Source organism: Jaculus jaculus, chromosome 12 (genome assembly GCF_020740685.1).
Source record: "Jaculus jaculus isolate mJacJac1 chromosome 12, mJacJac1.mat.Y.cur, whole genome shotgun sequence".
Taxonomy (NCBI): Eukaryota; Metazoa; Chordata; class Mammalia; order Rodentia; family Dipodidae; genus Jaculus; species Jaculus jaculus.
Window position 1 is genome coordinate 33,747,005 of NC_059113.1, and position 19,800 is coordinate 33,766,804.

At 42.5% G+C, this 19,800-nt stretch overlaps 1 protein-coding gene across 18 annotated transcripts in view; it reads right to left on the reverse strand.

The window, feature by feature from the left end:
* The window catches only part of Ncor1 (nuclear receptor corepressor 1), a 194,442-nt gene that overhangs the window by 38,064 nt on the left and 136,578 nt on the right, over positions 1-19,800 (reverse strand). For 16 of the 18 annotated variants that reach the window (XM_045131711.1, XM_045131727.1, XM_045131710.1 and 13 more), the window contains 3 exons: positions 6,689-6,898; positions 5,876-6,025; positions 3,572-3,709 (listed from right to left, as the gene is read on the reverse strand). In XM_045131711.1, coding sequence (XP_044987646.1) covers positions 3,572-3,709; positions 5,876-6,025; positions 6,689-6,898 — 498 coding nt within the window. The remainder of the gene's footprint in view (positions 1-3,571; positions 3,710-5,875; positions 6,026-6,688; positions 6,899-19,800) is intronic. The other 2 variants (XM_045131721.1, XM_045131712.1) reach the window with 1 other exon arrangement.

A 19,800-nucleotide genomic window follows, 5' to 3' on the forward strand; every position in this document is an offset into this window, starting at 1 on the left:
ATAACACTTCAAAACTAGTCAGGAGAGATAAAGAAGGACACGCAATACTAATTAAGGGAACAATCTACAAGGGAACATTACAATCCTAAATTTATATATATGTTAATATTATTATAATAATTTATTATATATTATATAGATTTATATATTATAATATATATTACTAATATATATTAAACACAGGGATATTCAATTTCATAAAATATACTACTAGACATGAAGTTACAACCACAACAGAGTGAAAGTAAGACTTTATCACATTACTCTCTCTCAAAAAAAAAAAAAAAAAAAAAAAAAGAACAGTTTAGGCATGGCAGGGTGGTGCATGCCTTTAATCCCAACAATCAACAGGCAGAGGTAGGAGGATTGCTGTGAGTTCAAGACCAGCCTGAGACTGCATAGTAAATTTCAGGTCAGCCTGGGTTAGAGCCAGACCCTACCGTGAAAAACCAAAAACAACAACCATCATCACCCCAAGAAACAAAGAAAACAACAACAAAAAAGCTCATCAAGAAAAAAACTGAGAAACACTGGAATTGAATGACATTGTAGAGCAAACAGACTTAACATTCCACACAAAAATACATTGTTTTCCGAAGACCATGGAACTTAGGAAATAAAAAACTTCCTAGGGGCTGGAGAAATGGCTTAGTGGTTAAAGCGTGTGCTTGCAAACCTAAAAGGACCCAGGTTCAACTCCCCAGGACACATGTAAGCCAGATGCACAAGGGGGCACACGCATCTGGAGTTCATTTGGAGTGGCTGGAGGCCCTGGCGCACTCATTCTCTCCCTACCTGCCTATTTCTATACTCTCTCTCAAATAAATAAATAAAATAAGAATATTTTTAAAAAGCTTCCCAGAATTAAATGAAGACACACATATGAAACACAATATACCAAAAACTTATGGAATAAAATTAAGGCAGTCCTAAGAGGGAGGTTTATAGCTGTTAAGTGCCTACATTGCAAAAACAGGGAGACTTTAAACAAATAAATGAATGATGCACCTGAAGGCTTTCAAAAAACAACAAATCAAACTCAAAAATTATTACACAAAAAGAAATAGGTAGCCGGGCATGGTGGCACACACCTTTAGTCCCAGCACTGTGAACTGTGAGTTCAAGGCCACCCTGAGACTCCATAGAGAATTCCAGGTCAGCCTGAACTAAAGTGAAACCCTACCTTGAAAAGCAAAAAAAAAAAGAAAAGAAAAGAAATAGTAAGAACAGGACAGAAATCAATGAAATAAAACAAAAAAAGGGAAAAAAAGACTTGATACATATAAAATATAAACAAGAGCTGGACATGGTAGCACACACCTTTAATCCCAGCACTTGGGAGGCCGAGATAGGAAGACTGCTGTGAGTCTAAGGCCACCCTGAGACTCCATAGTGAATTCCAGGTCAGCCTGGGCTAGAGTAAGATCCTATCTCAAAACAACAACAAAAACATGTGTGTGTGTGTATTTAATAAACGTTTATCCAAATGAACAAAAAGAGAGGTTAGACTTCGATCAAAAAATTTAGAGATGAAAAGAGGAAACATTACAACAGATACCAATGAAACTAAGAAAATCATAAGGATATAATTCAAAAACCTACCATGGAACCAAGTGTTGTGGTACATAACGTTAATCCCATCAGTGAGGAGGTAGAGGTAGAAGGATCACTGTGTGTTCAAGGCCAGCCTGAAACTACAGAATGAGTTTCAGGTGATCCTGAGTTAGAGCTAGAACCTGCCTCAAAACGACAACAACAAAAAAACCTATATTGCAACAAACAGGAAAATCTATTTTTATAATTTTTTTTTTTAGGTAGGGTCCCACTGTAGCCCAGACTGACCTGGAACTCACTTCAGCTTTGATGAAAAAGAAATTATGAAATTTTCCAGAAAATTGATAGAGCTAGAAAAAATTATATTGAGGCAGATAAAATTATATTTGTCAAAAGGCCAAATGCTGAGCTGGGTGTGGTGGGACACACCTTTAATTCCAGCACTGGAGAGACTGAAGTAGGAGGATCACCATGAGTTCAAGGCCAGCCTGAGACTACATACTGAATTCCAGGTCAGCCTGGGTTAGATCAAGACTCTACCTTGAAAAATTAAAAAAAAAAAAAAAAAAATAGCCAAATGCTGCATGCTATCTCTCATATGCAGGTCCTAGCCTCCAATCTCCAGACCCATGAATGCAATTTGGAGTGTCTGTAGAGACCAGGAGGTTAGTAAAGGGTTAGAAGCAGAGAGGTCTTAAAGGGGGGAAAAATGGTAGAACACAAGTGATATGAAAGCAATGGGGAATGCTGTGGTTAGGGGGATGGGGAAGACACAAGTATGTGTGTAGGGCAGGGAGGATTAACCAAAACTCAGGAAATATGCAAAAGCCATAAGAAAACCTACTATTTAGTAAACTTCATAGAAAATATATAAATAGAAAAAAAAAAAAACCCAGAATGAATGGAAATACTACACAGCTAGATAATGCGGTCCTAGCAGCTACAGGTTACCCCTAGCAGCTACAGGTTACCCAAGAATAAAATCAGTTCAAGGACTGGGAGACCTTCCAATGAGTCAGGGAATCCTGCAAGGTTTCAAACTGAAGCAGGCTATTGCTATAATTCTTGGCTGTCACACAGAACTGAAACACAAGACCCTAATGCTGAAATCACAACACCTGTTGGGTACAGAATATAAAGAAATCAATATGGAGCTGAGGCACAAGAGGGCTTCCTGCTGCTAGCTTTCTTAGTGCTGGAAGGTGCTGTGTAAGTTGCTAGCAAAGAAAGTCATCAACAATGCCACTCACCAGTGAATGCTACATTCTACCTTGGCCCACTAGGCAAGATGTATGCTCTGGAGCAATACTGACATGAAAGTAACAACAGCTATATGATGGTTTGGTTTTGGCAAGTCCTTTGATTCTGCTTCTATGTTCTTCTTAGCAGTTTTGTTTTCTTCTTTTTGAAGCAGGGTCTCACTCTATCCCAGGCAGACTTGGAACTCATCTGTACCCCAAGCTTGTTTCAAACTCATGGTCATCTTTCTACCACAGCTTTCTAAATGCTGGGATTATAGGAATGAACCACTACGTACAGCTTTAGTAGTTTCTTTATGGAAAGTCCCTGTGCCAAAATATTTCAGATTACCACTAACATACACGTTAACTCCTGGCATAGTTTCAGTGACCTACTAGTGACATTTCATTGTAAGATGTGTTTTCAACATGCCATACAACCTACTAAGTTTATCTCCCACCACTCCTTTAACTGCCAATTGGCTTGTTCTCCCTAGAATTGTTGCTTGAACTGTCCTTTCAGCTTTAAAAGTCATCTACCTAGTATCTTCAGGCCCAGTTGAAAACCCATATTCTATGGGCCAATCAAAATATCTACATCATGGAAAGTTCATTCCATCCTCAGCCCTGTCAGCTGTATTTCATGTAAGGCCTGCAGTAACTTTCCATCCTAGAATTCATATTGACGACCCTGCCCTGCCCTCAGCAATAAGCACAATGCCCCACTGGAGAGTACGCAGCCTTGATCCTGGGAGGGAGGAGGAAAGCCTCTTACTGACCTGGCCGCAGGTAGAGGTCAGAGGAGGATGCTGCGATGCGCTCCCTCTCCCTCTCCCTCTCCCGCTCCCGCTCCTTCTCTCGCTCTCGCTCCCGCTCCCGCTCAGCACTGGCAGCTGCTGCAAGGTGTGTTGGATGTCCTGTAAAACACAAATCTGTAACTTAAAGCAAAACTATCAACCTATCAGGAATAATGTTTTTTAAAGTTTTTTATTTATTTATTTGAGAGTGACAGACACAGAGAGAAAGACAGATAGAGGGAGAGAGAGAGAATGGGCGCGCCAGGGCTTCCAGCCTCTGCAAACAAACTCCAGATGCGTGCGCCCCCTTGTGCATCTAGCTAACATGGGACCTGGGGAACTGAGCCTTGAACCGGGGTACTTAGGCTTCACAGGCAAGCGTTTAACCGCTAAGCCATCTCTCCAGCCCAGGAATAATTTTTAAATCTGCAAATGACTGATCTTTTTTTTGGAAAAGCTTCATATGTGGGCATGAGAGCTGACTCAGTGGTTTAGGTGCTTGCCTGCAAATACTAATGACCTGCGTTTGATTCCTCAATACCCACACAAAGCCAGATGCACAAAGTGATGTAGTGTCTAGAGGCTCTGGGGTGCCCATTTTTTTTCTTTTATTCTCTCTCTGTTGCAAATAAATCATTTTTTCTTCTAAAACATTTTAAATATTTATTTACTTTATTTCTATGAGCGAGAGACACACACAGAGACAGAGAGACAATGGGCACACCAGAGCCTTCAGCCGCTGCAAATGAATTCCAGACATATGCACAACTTTGTGCATGTGGATTACGTGGGTACTAGGGAATCAAACCTGGGTCTTTTGACTTTGCAGGCAAGTGTCTTAACCGCTAAGCCATCTCTCCAGCCCGTAAATCAGTAAAATATGTTTTTAAAAAGCTTCAAATCTGGACTAGCTTGATTTATTTAAGTCTTGGGTAGCAAGTGGAGTACAACATAAAAGATTTTAGTATTTCTGAAGTCACAGGTAGTATATATTGATAAATATTAAATGAAAATTAAATATTAAATGAAAAAAAGCAGAAACTGGGTGTAGTGGCACACACCTTTAATCCCAGCACTTGGGAGGCAGAGGTATTGGATCGTTGTGAGTTTGAGGCCAACCTGAGAGTACATAGTTAATTCCAGGTCAGCCAAGGCTGGAGTAAGACCCTATATTGGAAGAAAAGGAAAAGGAAAAGGAAAGGAAAGGGAGGAAGAAGTGAGAAGGAAGAAAGGGAGGGAAGGAAGGGAGGAAAGGAAGAAAGGGAGGGAAGGAAGGGAGGAAGACAAACAGAACAAAGGGGCTAGAGAGATGGCTCAGCAGTTAAAGGTGCTTGCTTACAAAGCCTGACAGCCTGGGCTCAAAACCCACATAAAGCCAGATGCACAGGTCTGTGTCTAGACGTTGTTTACAATGGCAACAGGACTTGGCAGTCGGAGTCATTCATTCATATTCTCTTGGTCTCTCTCTCTCCCCCTTTGCAAATAAATAAAATGATATATTCAAAAAGAAAAAAAAAGCTGAGCATGGCAGTGAACTCCTTTAATCCCAGCACTCAGGAGGCAGAGGTAGGAGAACAATTGTGAGTTCAAGGTCACCCTGAGACTATGCAGTGAATTCCAGATCAGCCTGCCTGGGCTGAGTGAGACCCTACCTCAAAAAACCAAAAAAAAAAAAAAAAACAAAAACAAAAACAAAACAAAACAAAACAAACAAAAAAGCCAAGTGTGGTGGTGCACACCTTAAATCCCAGCACTTGGGAGGTAGGAGGATTACTGTGAATTCAAGACCAGCCTGGTACTACATAGTGAATTCCAGGTCAGACTGGGCTAGAGTGAGACCTACCTATGAAAAAAAAAGAAACCCAAACAACAACAACAAAAAAGCTGAAAAACTGAGAGAGGGAAAACTGCCAAAAACACCTCAAAAGGGGATGCTTTAAAAAAAAAAAAAATCAAGCTGGGCATGGTGGTACATGCCTTTAATCCCAGCACTTAGGAGGCACAGATAAGAGGATCTCTGTGAGTTCGAGACTACCCTGAGACTACAAAGTGAATTCCAGGTCAGCCTGGGCTACAGTACAACCCTACCTTGAAAAATAAATTGGGTATACTGATCCTATAGAGGTTTAAAGTAACAACAAATCATTAAACATTTGGCGATGAACTGTGGGACCAATTTTATAGGTATATATTTTCCTTAAAAACCTGACTGATTTGTTTTTTCAAACACTTACTTCCTTTTCATCAATAACATCAAGCCAGATGATCAAGCTAGGAGCATCTTACCTGGAGACATAGAAGCAGAGCTGTACGGCCTGGGAGGGAAAGTAATCTGGGTACCAGGAATATAAGTGATTCTGTCCATAGGGGGAGTACTTGTTCCCCCTGCATGAGGCACTAAAATTGTTGGCGGCATGTTGGTCAGGTCAATGATTCCTATCCAAAAGACAAAATGAAATTTATATTAAGCATTACGATAAATTTTCACCTAATCTCAGAACTACATATGGCTTTTGGATTTTTGCCTATCTCTATAATCCAATGACAATTATTATACAATATAAATAAAAACAAACGTTTAACATTATCACTGTTAGGCGGGCGTGGTGGTGCACGCCTTTAATCCCAGCACTCAGGAGGCAAAGGTAGGAGGATAGCCACATGTTCGAGAGCACCCTGAGACTAGAGTGAATTCCAGGTTAGCCTGGGCTAGAGTGAGACTCTACCTTAAAAAACCAAAAATATTATCACTGTTTATAAAGACTCTTTTAAATTAAAAACAAAAACAAACAAAAAAATCACTTTACCTGAAGGTAAGGATGGATTAAAGAAAAACAGCAAAAGTATGAATCTTAAGCAAGTACCACTAACTTCTGAGCCCTCTCCCAAGTGCAAACATGAATTTGCAACAGCTTACAACCAGATTTGATCCAGTTATTTCAATGTTCACCAAAACATCTCATCTCAATACATTACTCTGTTTCTATCAAGGGCTAAAGTATAGAGAGTCTTCTGTTTTTCAGTCATTCACACAACAAGTATTCATTGATTGCTGATAATGTGAAAAATGTTGATGAAACCTGAAACTGAAACGCATACCTCTTGTTGTTGGGTAAGGTAGACCCAGTGGTTGCTCTCGTGGGGACAGTCCTCTGGCCACATCAGGGCGCAAGTTCACTTGCATCTGCTGTGAGGTAATGTAATCATTTAGGATTGTCTGTCTTGTGTTCTCCATTGCATAAAGTTGGTACTGACTTGGGTAGCCTGGAGTTGGTGAAAGCTGTCTCTGGAACAGGTAAGCAGCAGCTGCTGAGTGGGGAAAAGAGAGAAAGACACTGAGTTCTTTCCTGGCTGAAACTGATTTATAAAGTATATGGCACTCACAGAAAGGGAGAAAAAGCAACTCATGCTCGTGCACCTTGCAGCCTTGGGCGCCAGAGTACAGTGAATTCACTTCAGAACTTGATACATCGGGAATGTGAGTTCACACTCATTCTAATGTCTGAGATAGAATGGAAAAGTGGAAGGACAGTACCTGAAAATTTCTCAAGTAGTTTCACTTTCAATCGTTCACACTGAACTTTTTTTTTTTGGTTTTTCAAGGTAGGGTCTCGCTCAAGTCCAAGCTGGCCTAGAATTTACTATGAAATTTCAGGCTGGCCTGGAACTCACAGTGATCCTCCTACCTCTGCCTCCTGAGTGTTGGGATTAAACGCATGCACCATCACGCCTGGCTCACGTTAAACGTTTTTTGTGGGTTGGAAAGATGGCTCAGCAGTTAAGGTGCTTGCTTTCAAAACCTAATTATCTGGGTCTGATTCCCCACGAGCCATGTAAAGCCAGATGCATAGTGGCACATGCATTTGGATTTCATCTGCAGTGGCTGGAAGCCCTGAGGCTTCCATTTTTATTCTCTCTCTCTTGCTCTCCTCCTCTCGGCTTACAAATAAATAATGAAAATGAAACTTTTCTGTGTGTTATGTGGAGTGTATGCATACTCATATGTGTGAGAGCATGAGCATCTTGAAAATTTTTCTAAATTTGCCAATCTTCTCATCATCAATATGCTTTCCACAGTTCTGGCTTTCAAATGGCATCTGGAGATCGGAATGGAGGTACTCATGTCTGGATAGCAAGCACCTTATCCCAAGTCATCTCTCTAGTTAGTATCCCATCTACCTCCTTTTATTTTTTTAAATTTTTTTTAAATTTTTATTAACATTTTCCATGATTATAAAAAAATATCCCATGGTAATTCCCCCCACCCCCACTTTATCCTTTGAAATTCCATTCCCATCTACCTCCTTTTGAGACAGGGTCTTTCACTGGCCTGGAACTAATCAACTAGGCTAGACTGGGCGGCCAGTGAGCTCCATAAGTCTGCTTGTCTCTATGACCCAACACTAGAATTACAAGCACACACCACCATGCCCAGGAGTATTTATATGAGTCTTGGGGATTGACCTAGGTCCTCATGCTTATGAGGCAAGCACTTAACTATGTGAGCTATCTGTCGGGCCCACATAGGAAACCTTGTTATGTTTTCATATAAAGTATCCAACAGTTATATTAACAGAGAAAATTTGGGCTACAGACATGGCTCAGGGACATAGATTCTTTCCTGCAAAGCCTAACAAACTGAGTTTGATTCCCCACTACCCATGTAAAGCCAAATGCACAGATGATTCATGCATGTTGAGTTCCTTTGTAGTGACTAAAGGCCCCAACAGGTTCTCTTTCTGCCTTTCTTTTCTCTACTTACAAATAAAAATATAAAAATGTATTAAAAAAAGATAAAATTCCTGTTTGTAGTACTGATTATCAATACAACCGTATGGGAATGCATATAAAGACACTTTGTAGGGGGTGGGGGGAGGCCTAAGTGAGGTCAGGGTGTTGGGCTCTGAAAGGCCCAGGCATGAGGCCTAGTGGAACTTCCTGAGCCTAGCTAAAGTTTGGCGACCTGTCTCTGGCCAGCTATGACTCAGCAAGATGCCTAATGGCTTCTGGCCTGCTACCTTACCTTGATAATTGTAATTACCATTTCAATAGTTGAAGTTTACTATTGGCCCTTACCTCTTCCCCCATCCTAAAATCCCTGCCTTCTTCCCTAACATGATATAGGCGATTGCTCAGAGTAATAAAGCAATTGTTTCTGCGAGTTCCTGCATCAAAAAGACTCCCCACTCAGTGTGGTTTTTCTCCAGTGGCCAGGAGAGGTTTCTGGGTCATCCAACGTTCATTATCCCCTCAACCCCTAGGGAGGAACCAGCAGGCCTAGTCCTTCCCATGGCACTACCTGACCGGGAAGGAGCCCCACTTCTGGTGCGGCTCTGGGACCCAGAGACTAGTGCACCCCCTGAGAGGCAGTCGTTGAGGAGGTAATCGGTGTGTGCAGGTAAGCGTACCCTCATGAGCTATGAGGCAGTCTTCATATTTAGTGCACTAAACTTTGCTTCTATAACCTGTACTTACTTGTCGACATCTCTTCGTTCCCTTTCTCTTCCCCTTCCCCTTCGATTCGCCAGCGGCTTTTGTATTTCTAAAGGCTTGTGCTTCTCTCTCTCTCTCTCTCTCTCTCTGCTTGGACTTGTGAAGGCAGGACAGCTTTTTCTGCCATTATGGAACTTCCCCTGGATCTGTAAGCTTCAGTAAATATTCCTTCCTCCATAACTGTACCTGGTCTGGAAGTCTATCTCAACAAACCTAAAGCTGTCTGATGAGCTGAGATGAACCTGACCATGTGGATGTTAGTCTTTTGGAACCTTTGCTTGAAAGAAATGGGTAAAACTTGATGCTTACAACTAAATGTGTCTTCTGGAGTGCTAAGCCAAATTTTATGGACTATTCAGATAAAAATTTAAAAATACTAAGTGCAGGCGGCATTAAACTTCAAGGCTTGCCTTATAACCTTTCTAAGAGAAAAGAAAGACTATAGGGAACTTTGTTGGAACTGGGCTACTGGCATAAGGACTGGCTGCGTCCTGCTGTCCAGGCCCAGAGAGTTTAATCAAGGTTACATTTGTAATAGACTGATATGCTTAGCTAGAGATATTAGATTTAAAAAATTTAAGATTTATTTTTTCTTTGTTTTTTTTTAAATTTTTTTATGTATTTGAGAGCAATAGACACAGAGAGAAAGACAGATAGAGGGAGAGAGAGAGAATGGGCATGCCAGGGCTTCCAGCCTCTGCAAACGAACTCCAGACACATGCACCCCCTTGTGCATCTGGCTAACTTGGGACCTGGGGAACCGAGCCTTGAACTGGGGTCCTTAGGCTTCACAGGCAAGCGCTTAACCGCCAAGCCATCTCTCCAGCCCTGTTTTGGTTTTTTGAGGTAGGATTTCACTCTAGCCAAGGCTGACCTGAAATTCCCTATAAAGCCTCAGGGTGGCCTAAAACTCATGGTAATCCTTATACTCCGCCTCCCGAGTGCTGGGATTAAAGGCGTACACCACCACGCCCAGCTGAGACTTAAGATTTTAAGTTAAAAAACCTCAAGCAATGGGCTGGAGAAATGGCTTAGCAGTTAAGCGCTTGCCTGTGAAGCCTAAGGACCCCGGTTCGAGGCTCGGTTCTCCAGGTCCCACGTTAGCCAGATGCACAAGGGGGCGCACGCGTCTGGAGGTCGTTTGCAGAGGCTGGAGCCCTGGCACGCCCATTTTGTCTCTCTCTCTCTGCCTTTCTCTCTCTGTCTGTCTCTCTCAAATAGATAAATTAAAAAAAAAACACAAAAAAAAAAACCTCAAGCAAGTTAAAATTACAGGCACTGAGACAAATTTTAGGTTATAATAGTTCAATTTACATTGTTTTAGTCTCTCCTTGCTATGCCTTATACCAGTTAAAAATGTTTACTCTGAAGCCGGGCGTGGTGGCGCACGCCTTTAATCCCAGCACTCGGGAGGCAGAGGTAGGAGGATCGCCGTGAGTTCGAGGCCACCCTGAGACTACATAGTGAATTCCAGGTCAGCCTGAGCCAGAGTGAGACCCTGCCTCGAAAAACCAAAAAAAAAAAAAAAAAAAAGTTTACTCTGTGCCTGTATATATTAGAAGTGTTTAACTTGTTTAATTTTACAGATCTTGATATCTTAAATTGGTCAAGACTGTGGGGACCTTTAAACTTAAACTGAGTACAATTTATAATATATAATAATTATAAACCTATTGGGAGCCAGGGACAAAATTTGGTAATTTAAATAGAGGGTCCCCCCACCTGGCAGCTTGTGCCCGACCCTCACCTACTGGGAAATGGCAGGCAATCCTTCTGGGAGACTGCCATGTGGCCCCCTTGGACTGACCCTGGTGGGGACAGGGGAGATGTCCACCATCTCGTGGTGACTGGGCTCACTGACCTTTTCCTGTGCCTACTGGGCATTGGCACATGCCAGAAAAAAAATATCTAAACACCATTGGTTATATCCCCTGGGCCAAACTATCATTAAAAGATATAATCAAACTCAAGTCTCAATTACAATAACAAAAGGGGGAATTCTTACCCCCACACAATCAACTAAAAAAGGCCTTATTTACCCTAAATATTTTTGAATTTTTCTAACAATTTATAATGTGTGATGGTTATAAATCTATTGGGCTCCAGGGGCGGAATGTGATAATTTAAATAAATGGCACCCAATATATTCAATTATTTATCTTAAGGTCTGATGGTGGGTTTCAGATTTCAATCTAAAAATATACAAAGTGTGCCTAACAGGAGTTCCTAAAGTGTGCTGTGGCTTTAGGCTTGTACTTTTTTTTTTTTTTAATTTTATTTTGTTTATTTAAGAGAGAGATAGAAGATGGAGAAAGAGAGTAAGAGAGAATGGGCATGCCAGGGCCTTCAGCCACTGCAAACAAACTCCAGATGCATGTGCCCCCTTGTGCATCTGGCTTACGTGGGTCCTGGGACTTGAACCTGGGTCCCTTGGCTTTGCAGGCAAACGCCTTAACCACTAAGCCATCTCTCCAGCCCTTTTTTAACTTTTTTTTTGTTTATTTATTTGAGAGAGACAAAGAGGGACAGCAAGAAGCAGATAGAGAGAGGGAGAGAGAATGGGCGCGCCAGGGCCTCCAGCCACTGCAAACGAACTCCAGACGCATGCACCCCCTTGTGTATCTGGCTCATGTGGGTCCTGGGGAGTCGAGCCTCGAACCAGGGTCCTTAGGCTTCACAGGCAAGTGCTTAACCGCTAAGCCACCTCTCCAGCCCGGCTTGTACTTTTAATATCTATCCTTCATACTCACAGCTTTAAAGTAGTTCCTGAGAAAGTATAAACTGTACCTCCCTCTAAGATCTTGAACTTGATCCTTACCCTAGATAGTTTCACCTGTTAGATGCTCTATATACTAGAATTAAAAGTTAAAACTCGTTTGGAGTGTCATGTAGATTTTCAATGGATTTGTGTTACTTCTAAAAAATATAATAACAATTAACAGCATTGAAAAAATACATTTAAGAGATATTTGGCACAATGATAATATTTCCTTAGATCTAATTCAGTTACATTCAGAGATTTTGTCTTTACAAAACAATCATCTTACTTTTGATGCAGCTAAAGCTGCTGATGACTTAATATCTGCTTTTACATCTACCTTGCCTAGATTGAATTCTCTCACTTCGTAGATAGGAAGCTTTACTACTACAGGTATTTGTCTTTTGCTCGTTCTGTGTCTGATGACCATACTAGTTAAATGCCTTTTAAGATCCTTTATGGATATCCATACAGAAGTACATGGGATACAGCTATAGACCCAACCCCAGCTTCCTGAGACATTATCCCCGCTTCCTGAGACATGATCTTAAAGCCCCCGCAGAAGCTGGTAGTAGTCAAAGTTGGCTAAGATTCTCTCAAATTAGGTCAACCTAAGACAGGGCATGAATGATGGAATTCATGTACCGATGACGGGTAAGGCCTAAATATCATAAGACAGACACAGTCTTTCTACACTGAGGCCTGGAGGGGCCCAGTTCATAAAAAGTAATAAATAAAAAAGGGGGAATTGTCGGGAGCCATTTGGCTGGCCTTGTATCCATAGCTCTGGCCATTTGACAGCAAGACTTTAGCACCTACATGTAAACAGGATTATACACATTCAGTGTTATTGATAAGAGCTGGCCATTCCTTAATATTTATGTTAATATTACTGAGATCAAAGGGTTTGTTTGTTTCCCAACCTTTGTACTAAGAAGTAATTAAAATGCAAAAACTCTATCACAGAAAGGAGTTTTTTGATGGAAACGTATAAAACTCATGGAATTTTGTCCATGGGAAAACTTTATAACAAGAAAAAGACCCATTTGGGTACCAGCGAGAGACCTAAAATATTTGTCCCAACAAGGGGACACTGACAATCACTTCTCTAGGGAGTGTCCCGCCCCTGAGGACTGTTCCTAAAATGGTGCTTCACCCTGCTAAACTAAATAACTCCTCCCTTACAGAGGATTGCTGGCTTTGCCTCCAATCTGGGCCTCTCTGGCTAATTACAGTACAGTTGTCCATACATCCTTAAAAAACTGCTCAGCCACCTTCCCCATCCCCGTCCAGCTTTTCCCAATGTTTCCTCTGGGCGTTTGGGCCCCGCTTTCCCCTAATAATTCCAGTGTAGATGTGGGATACATTCATCCTTCCTTCTGTACTTTTTTTTTTTTTTTGGTTTTTCGAGGTAGGGTCTCACTCTGGTCCAGGCTGACCTGGAATTCACTCTGTCATCTCAGGGTGGCCTTGAACTCATGGCAATCCTCCTACCTCTGCCTCCCAAGTGCTGGGATTAAAGGCGTGCGCCACCACGCCCGGCTTCCTTCTGTACTTTTAACACAACTGAGCCCAGTGCTCAACACTGCCTGCCTTCTGGAATGATTTATGTTTGCCGAGGCAAGACTGCCTATGACTTTCTGCCCAGCAATTGGACGGGCCTTTGTGCCCCAGTCACCTTAATCCCAGATGTAGATATCATTCCTGGAAGCTATATTCCCTGGCTGAGGTAGTCCTACAAAACAGGAGAGGACTAGACCTACTAACGGCCAAAAAGGGAGGCATATGTTTGTTTCTACAGGAAAAATGCCGCTTTTACGACAAAAAATCAGGAATTGTCCAGCATAAGGGGCTCCAGGAAGACTTGGAGAGGACAGCGGGACCTCCAGGACAGCATGCTGCGGACGGGCTTACATGACTTCTTACCCTACCTCCTCCCTCTACCTAGATCCCTCTCCCTCCTTCTCCTTCCCCTCCTCCTTATCCTCACTGTGGGGCCTTGTGTAATTAACAAAATTACACAATTTATTCACCAGCGGCTAGAGGCAATAAAACTTCATCAGGTCGAGATATCATAGGCTGGCAACTCAGGAATTAAGTTCCTCAGATGACCCAGTACCACCTCAACTGCCCTCCATGTGACCAATGACTGGTAAGACCCCAGAGAGGGACAACCTAAGACGGGCCAGGGTAACCAATGCTCTTACAAAAACAAAAGGGGGATGCGCTGGAGAGATGGCTTGGCGGTTAAGCGCTTGCCTGTGAAGCCTAAGAACCCCGGTTCGAGGCTCGGTTCCCCAGGTCCCATGTTAGCCAGATGCACAAGGGGGCACACGCATCTGGAGTTCGTTTGCAGAGGCTGGAAGCCCTGGCGTGCCCATTCCCTCTCTCTCCCCCTATCTGTCTTTCTCTCTGTGTCTGCCGCTCTCAAATAAATAAATAAATAAATAAATAAATAAATAAATAAATAAATAAATGGGGGGGGGAGATGTTGGGCTTTGAAAGGCCCAGGCATGAGGCCTAGTGGAACTTCCTGAGCCTAGCTAAAGTTTGGCGACCTGTCTCTGGCCAGCTATGACTCAGCAAATGCCTAATGGCTTCTGGCCTGCTACCTTACCTTGATAATTGTAATTACCATTTCAATAGTTGAAGTTTACTATTGGCCCTTACCTCTTCCCCCATCCTAAAATCCCTGCCTTCTTCCCCAACATGATATAGGCAACTGCTCAGAGTAATAAAGCCAGTTGTTTCTGTGAGTTCCTGCATCGAAAAGACTCCCCACTCAGTGTGTTTTTTTTTCAGTGGCCAGGAGAGGTTTCTGGGTCGACCGACTTTCATCATCCTAGGGAGAAACCAGCAGGCCTGGTTCTTCCCTCGGCACTACCTGACTGGGAAGGAGCCCCGCATCAGGGGAAGAGAATGAGTAAAGGAAAGGTGGAGGGAGGTTTAATCAAAATCTTAAAGGATATAAATGAATCAAATGGAAACCTACTTTTTTGGTCAATGGAACACGCAGGAGCCATAGATGGCTACTAGAAAATTTGCAGTGCCAGGAATGGGATACCGTCCAGTGAGTTGCTGGCCAGGGAGGCCCATGATGCCCCAAAACATTACAGACCATTGCCAAGGCCCTTGGTTTTCTACCATGAATAGATGGTTAAGATCCTACTGCTGAAGACTCCACATACTTGAGCTGCAAAGTCACTGAGAAATTCTGCTGGAACTGAGCTGAAAACCTCTTCCAAGAAGACCAGCTAACAGAAACCTGGATAAAGCCATGCTGCATGCAGTTCAACGGGGGAGAGAGAAATCACCAGTGAAAATACTCAACAGTGGACACTACAAGCCTTATATTTGGCCAGTCAGGTCAAAGGAGCCAATGGGTGGAATAGTGGCACGTCTGTAACAGGGGAAACCAACTGCCCTCTAATTTGACTGGAGGCCCGCTCCATGGGAGGGAATACATCCCTTATACTGAAAACCTACAAAAGGAGTAGTCATGAGCTCTAGGGGTGTAATGTCTGCTGCTGTCTGGCTCAATATGTACTATCCTCATCAAACTGCCCACTAAGCACTTCTCTTAATGTTCATACATATTAATGCTACTCTCGCTTCTGGTTAGAGAAGCATCTCTTTTCAGATGGTAGTGACCTTGGGATAACTCAGAAGGCACCATGGTGCTAAGAAGTGACAGGAGTGCTCAGCACTGAAATCTCTGTCACACCTTCCAAGGCTCAGGGTCTGTTGCAGAAGAGGTGGCAGAAAGAATATAAGAGCCAAAGGAAGGGTAGGACTCCTTACAACATGCTCCTCCAGACACAAAATGGCCTGGATAACCATGACCTCACAGTGTCTGACACTTAACTACACAAGACCATCATAATTGGAGAAAAGGATGATGACATGAAAATAAAATAGAGACTGATTGAGAGATATGATGGAGAGTGGAGTTTCAAAGGGGAAATGGGGGGGATTACCATGGGATATTATTTACTGTCATGGAAGCTGTCAAATAATTTTTTTAAAAACACACTTTGTAGCATGGACAATTTATGTTCCCAGAGGTAAAAATGACTGTGTACAAGCATGTAACTATTGCACGTGTTTGGAAGACTGACAAACTTTTCCCACAAAGGGCCAGATGATAATTATTTTAGGCTTTTTGGGTAAACAGTGTTTGTCACAGCTATTCAACTACATTCTAGCATCACAAAAGAAGAGTCAGACAAAATGAACAAATGCTTATGGCTGTGTTTTTATAAAACACTATTTACAAGAACAATTGGCAGAAGGATTTGGCCTACAAATCCTTTTCTTAGATTCCTGAATTACAGCATGATGTAAGAGGCTACAAAAAGATAGGTATGGTAAAAAGCAGAAGGCAACGGTAAAATAACAGAAGGTAATGACTCTATTGTCACAACATTTGTAATCTAGTGTAGTAAAAAAAGTAAACGGAACTGCTATAAAATAAAGTACTAAGATACATACTATAGTTGTGAACAGGTTTGTCTGAGAAGTTAATCAAATTAGTATATATTTCCTCTTAAGTAAACTACTGATTTTTTTAGAATATATTTTCCTTTTATCCAGGACTCCAAGCCAGTTAGTTTATGACTGTGTATGTGTCTTTTAGACAGTCTCCTAAGTATGGGTGCACACTGACCATTGGTGAAAATATCATAAGCTGAAAATGTATTTATTATAATAAACTTAGCTTACTAAACATTCTAGCTCATCAACTTGGTATACTACGTACTACCTGTTTCTTTTTAGGGGTGAGGAGCTGACTGGGAGATGTGGCTGAATCCTGCCACCCAGCATCAAGCAAGGGTAATACCGCCTATTGCTAGCCCCAGAAAAGATGCAAATGTATAATTCAAAGTGCAGTTTTTACCCATTCGACTATCTCTTTCACATGGCTTCTCTGAAACTTAATGCTCTCAAGTGACAATTTGGCAATGACAACTTTCAGATAAAAATTTTGCATAGGTCCTTTGCTATTATGAAATAAAAGTATTACCTTAGACTTCATTACTTTTTGTTTTCCAACTGGAGTGCTGGGACTAAAGGTACAACCCAGCTCCTTAGGGTAAACTTGACTTATTATTTTTTTTGAGGTAGGGTGTGGTGGTTTGATTCAGGTGTTCCCCATAAACTTAGGTGCTCTGAATGCCTAGGTTCCCAGCTGATGGAGATTTGGGAATTAACGCCTCCTGGAAGGAGTGTATTGTTGGGGGCTGGTTTATGGGTATTAAAGCCAGTTTCCCCTTGCCAGTGTTTGGCACACCCTCCTGTTGCTGTGGTCCACCTTATGTTGGCCAGGGGGTGATGTCCACCCTCTGCTCATGCCATCGTTTTCCCTTGCTGTCGTGGAGCTTCCCTTCGAGCCTGTAAGCCAAAATAAATCTCTTTTTCCCAGAAGCTGCACTTTGTTGGGTGATTTATACCAGCAATGCGAACCGGACTGCAACAGTAAAAGTGGTACCAGGAGTGGGGTTGCTGCTAGACACCTGACTGTGTGGCTTTGGCCTTTTGGAGCTGATTTTCAAGAGGAATGTGGGAGGAGTTGAAACTTTGGCCTAAGAGATGCCTTGCAGTGCTGTAAATACAGCTTGATGGACTATTCTGGTGTGAGCTGCAAGACCTGAATGCAATAATAACTATGGACTGTGAGGTTTGGCTTATGAGGGTGAGAAAGAGCTTTGCTTGGACTGGGCTAGCAGTCTGTGTGAGAAGCTTGCTCTTGTGCCCATGTCCTGAGAAGTTGTGCAGGGTTGCTTTGCATAGAAATGAACTGGTGTGTGCAGAGGGATATGGCACAGAAAGAAAAATCTTTGGGTGAACTGTTGCCCGTTCAGCTGCAACTGAAAGATTACAACATCTGAGATTGGGCCAGCTGACCTGCGTTGGGGCAACAGGAAGAATGTAGACTCTTTTAAAGAGGGTCTGAGTGCTCAAGGAGTGTCCTTCAAAGTCTGCTTTATTCCCATGGATTAACAAATTGGCACACTACCTGGTATCGTGGAGTATAAGAAATGCTGGAAAGAGGGTCATTGAGTTTGCAACATGGTCTTGTGTTTTGGAAATGGCCATGGGCAGTGTGAAGCAGGCTTGCTGGTTGCCTGCATAGGGACCCCATGGGGCCATGAGGATGAACCGTGGCTTGCATGTGAGACCCAGTGGAGATGCTGGGACCATGAGATGGCTGCCAAGGAGCTGCCAGCCCGGGTGAAGTTTGCCAGGACTGTGAGTAGCCTAGCTGGAGGAGCAGAATTAGAATGCCAGAGACTTGTTGCTGGTTAGAATTATTGGACTTGGAGATTTGTCACTGGCTAGAGTTGCTGGACTTGAAACTACAGAGTTTTATGTTTGCCTTGGTTGTTTTAAATCTTGTATTGGTTGAATGTTTCTTTGCTATGCCCAATGCCATCTTTTGCTGTGTGAATATTTATTCTGTGCCATTATGAGTTTTTTGAGGTTATTTTTTGGTATTATGGCTCAGTTAAAATTATTTTTATTTTTATTTATTTATTTAAGAGCAACAGACAGAGAAAGAGGCAGAGAGAGAGAGAGAGAATGGGCATGCCAGGGCCTCCATCCACTGCAAACGAACTCCAGATGCATGCACCCTCTTGTGCATCTGGCTAACATGGGTCCTGGGGAATTGAGCCTTGAACTGGGGTTCTTAGGCTTCACAGGCAAGCGCTTAACCACTAAGCCATCTCTCCATGGCTCAGTTAAAAGATCTTGGACTATGGGGATGTTTGAGCATCACTGGGATTGATAAAAACTATAGGACTTTTATTTTTACTTATTTTTGGTTTTTTTTGAGGTAGGGTCTCACTCTGGTCCAGGCTGACCTGGAATTAATTCTGTAGTCTCAAGGTGGCCTTAAACTCATGGCAATCCTCCTACCTCTGCCTTCCGAGTGCTGGGATTAAAGGTGTGCGCCACCACGTCCAGCTAACTATGGGACTTTTAAAGTCAGACTGAATGCATTGTATTTTACAACATGTATGGATATCTGTTTATGGGGGTCAGGGGCAGAATGTGGTGGTTTGGTTCAGGTGTCCCCCATAAACTTAGGTGCTCTGATTGCTAGGTTCCCAGCTGATGGAGATTTGGGAATTAATGCCTCTTGGAGGGAGTGTATTGTTGGGGGCTGGCTTATGGGTATTAAAGCCAGTTTCCCCTTGCCAGTGTTTGGCACACCCTCCTGTTGCTGTGGTCCACCTTATGTTGGCCAGGTGGTGATGTCCACCCTCGGCTCATGCCATCGTTTTCCCTTGCCGTCGTGGAGCTTCACTTCGAGCCTGTAAGCCAAAATAAATCTTTTTCCCAGAAGCTGATCTTGGTTGGGTGATTTCTACCAGCAATGTGAACCGGACTGCAACATAGGGTCTTGCTCTAGCCCAGGCTGACATGGAATTTACTATGTAGTCTCAGGGTGGCCTCAAACTCATGGTGATCCTCCTACCTCTGCCTCCCAAATGCTGGGGACTTCATCACTTTTGATTTTCATTTATCTGTATGTGTGTGCGTGCACGTGTATGTATGAGTGCACAAAAGCCACTTGCCACTGCAAAGAGCAACAACAACAAAAAACACCCCCAAACGAAAATAAAAAAACAAAACATAACAAAAAAAAACCCTAAAAACAAAACCAACAATTTTTAGCTGGGTATGGTGACACACGCCTTTAATCCCAGCACTTGGGAGGCAGAAGTAGGAGGATCTGTGTAAGTTTAAAGCCACCCTGAGACTACATAGTGAATTCCAGGTCAGCCTGGGCTAGAGTGAGATCCTACCTCAAAAAATAAATAAATAAATAAATAAAATAAATATATAAAATAAAAAGGCCACAAAACCAACAAACTAACAAAAAACTAGCACTTTTTATATCTGGTTTATGTGACAGGCTAGGGAATTAAACCCAGGCTGATAGGCTTTGCAAGCA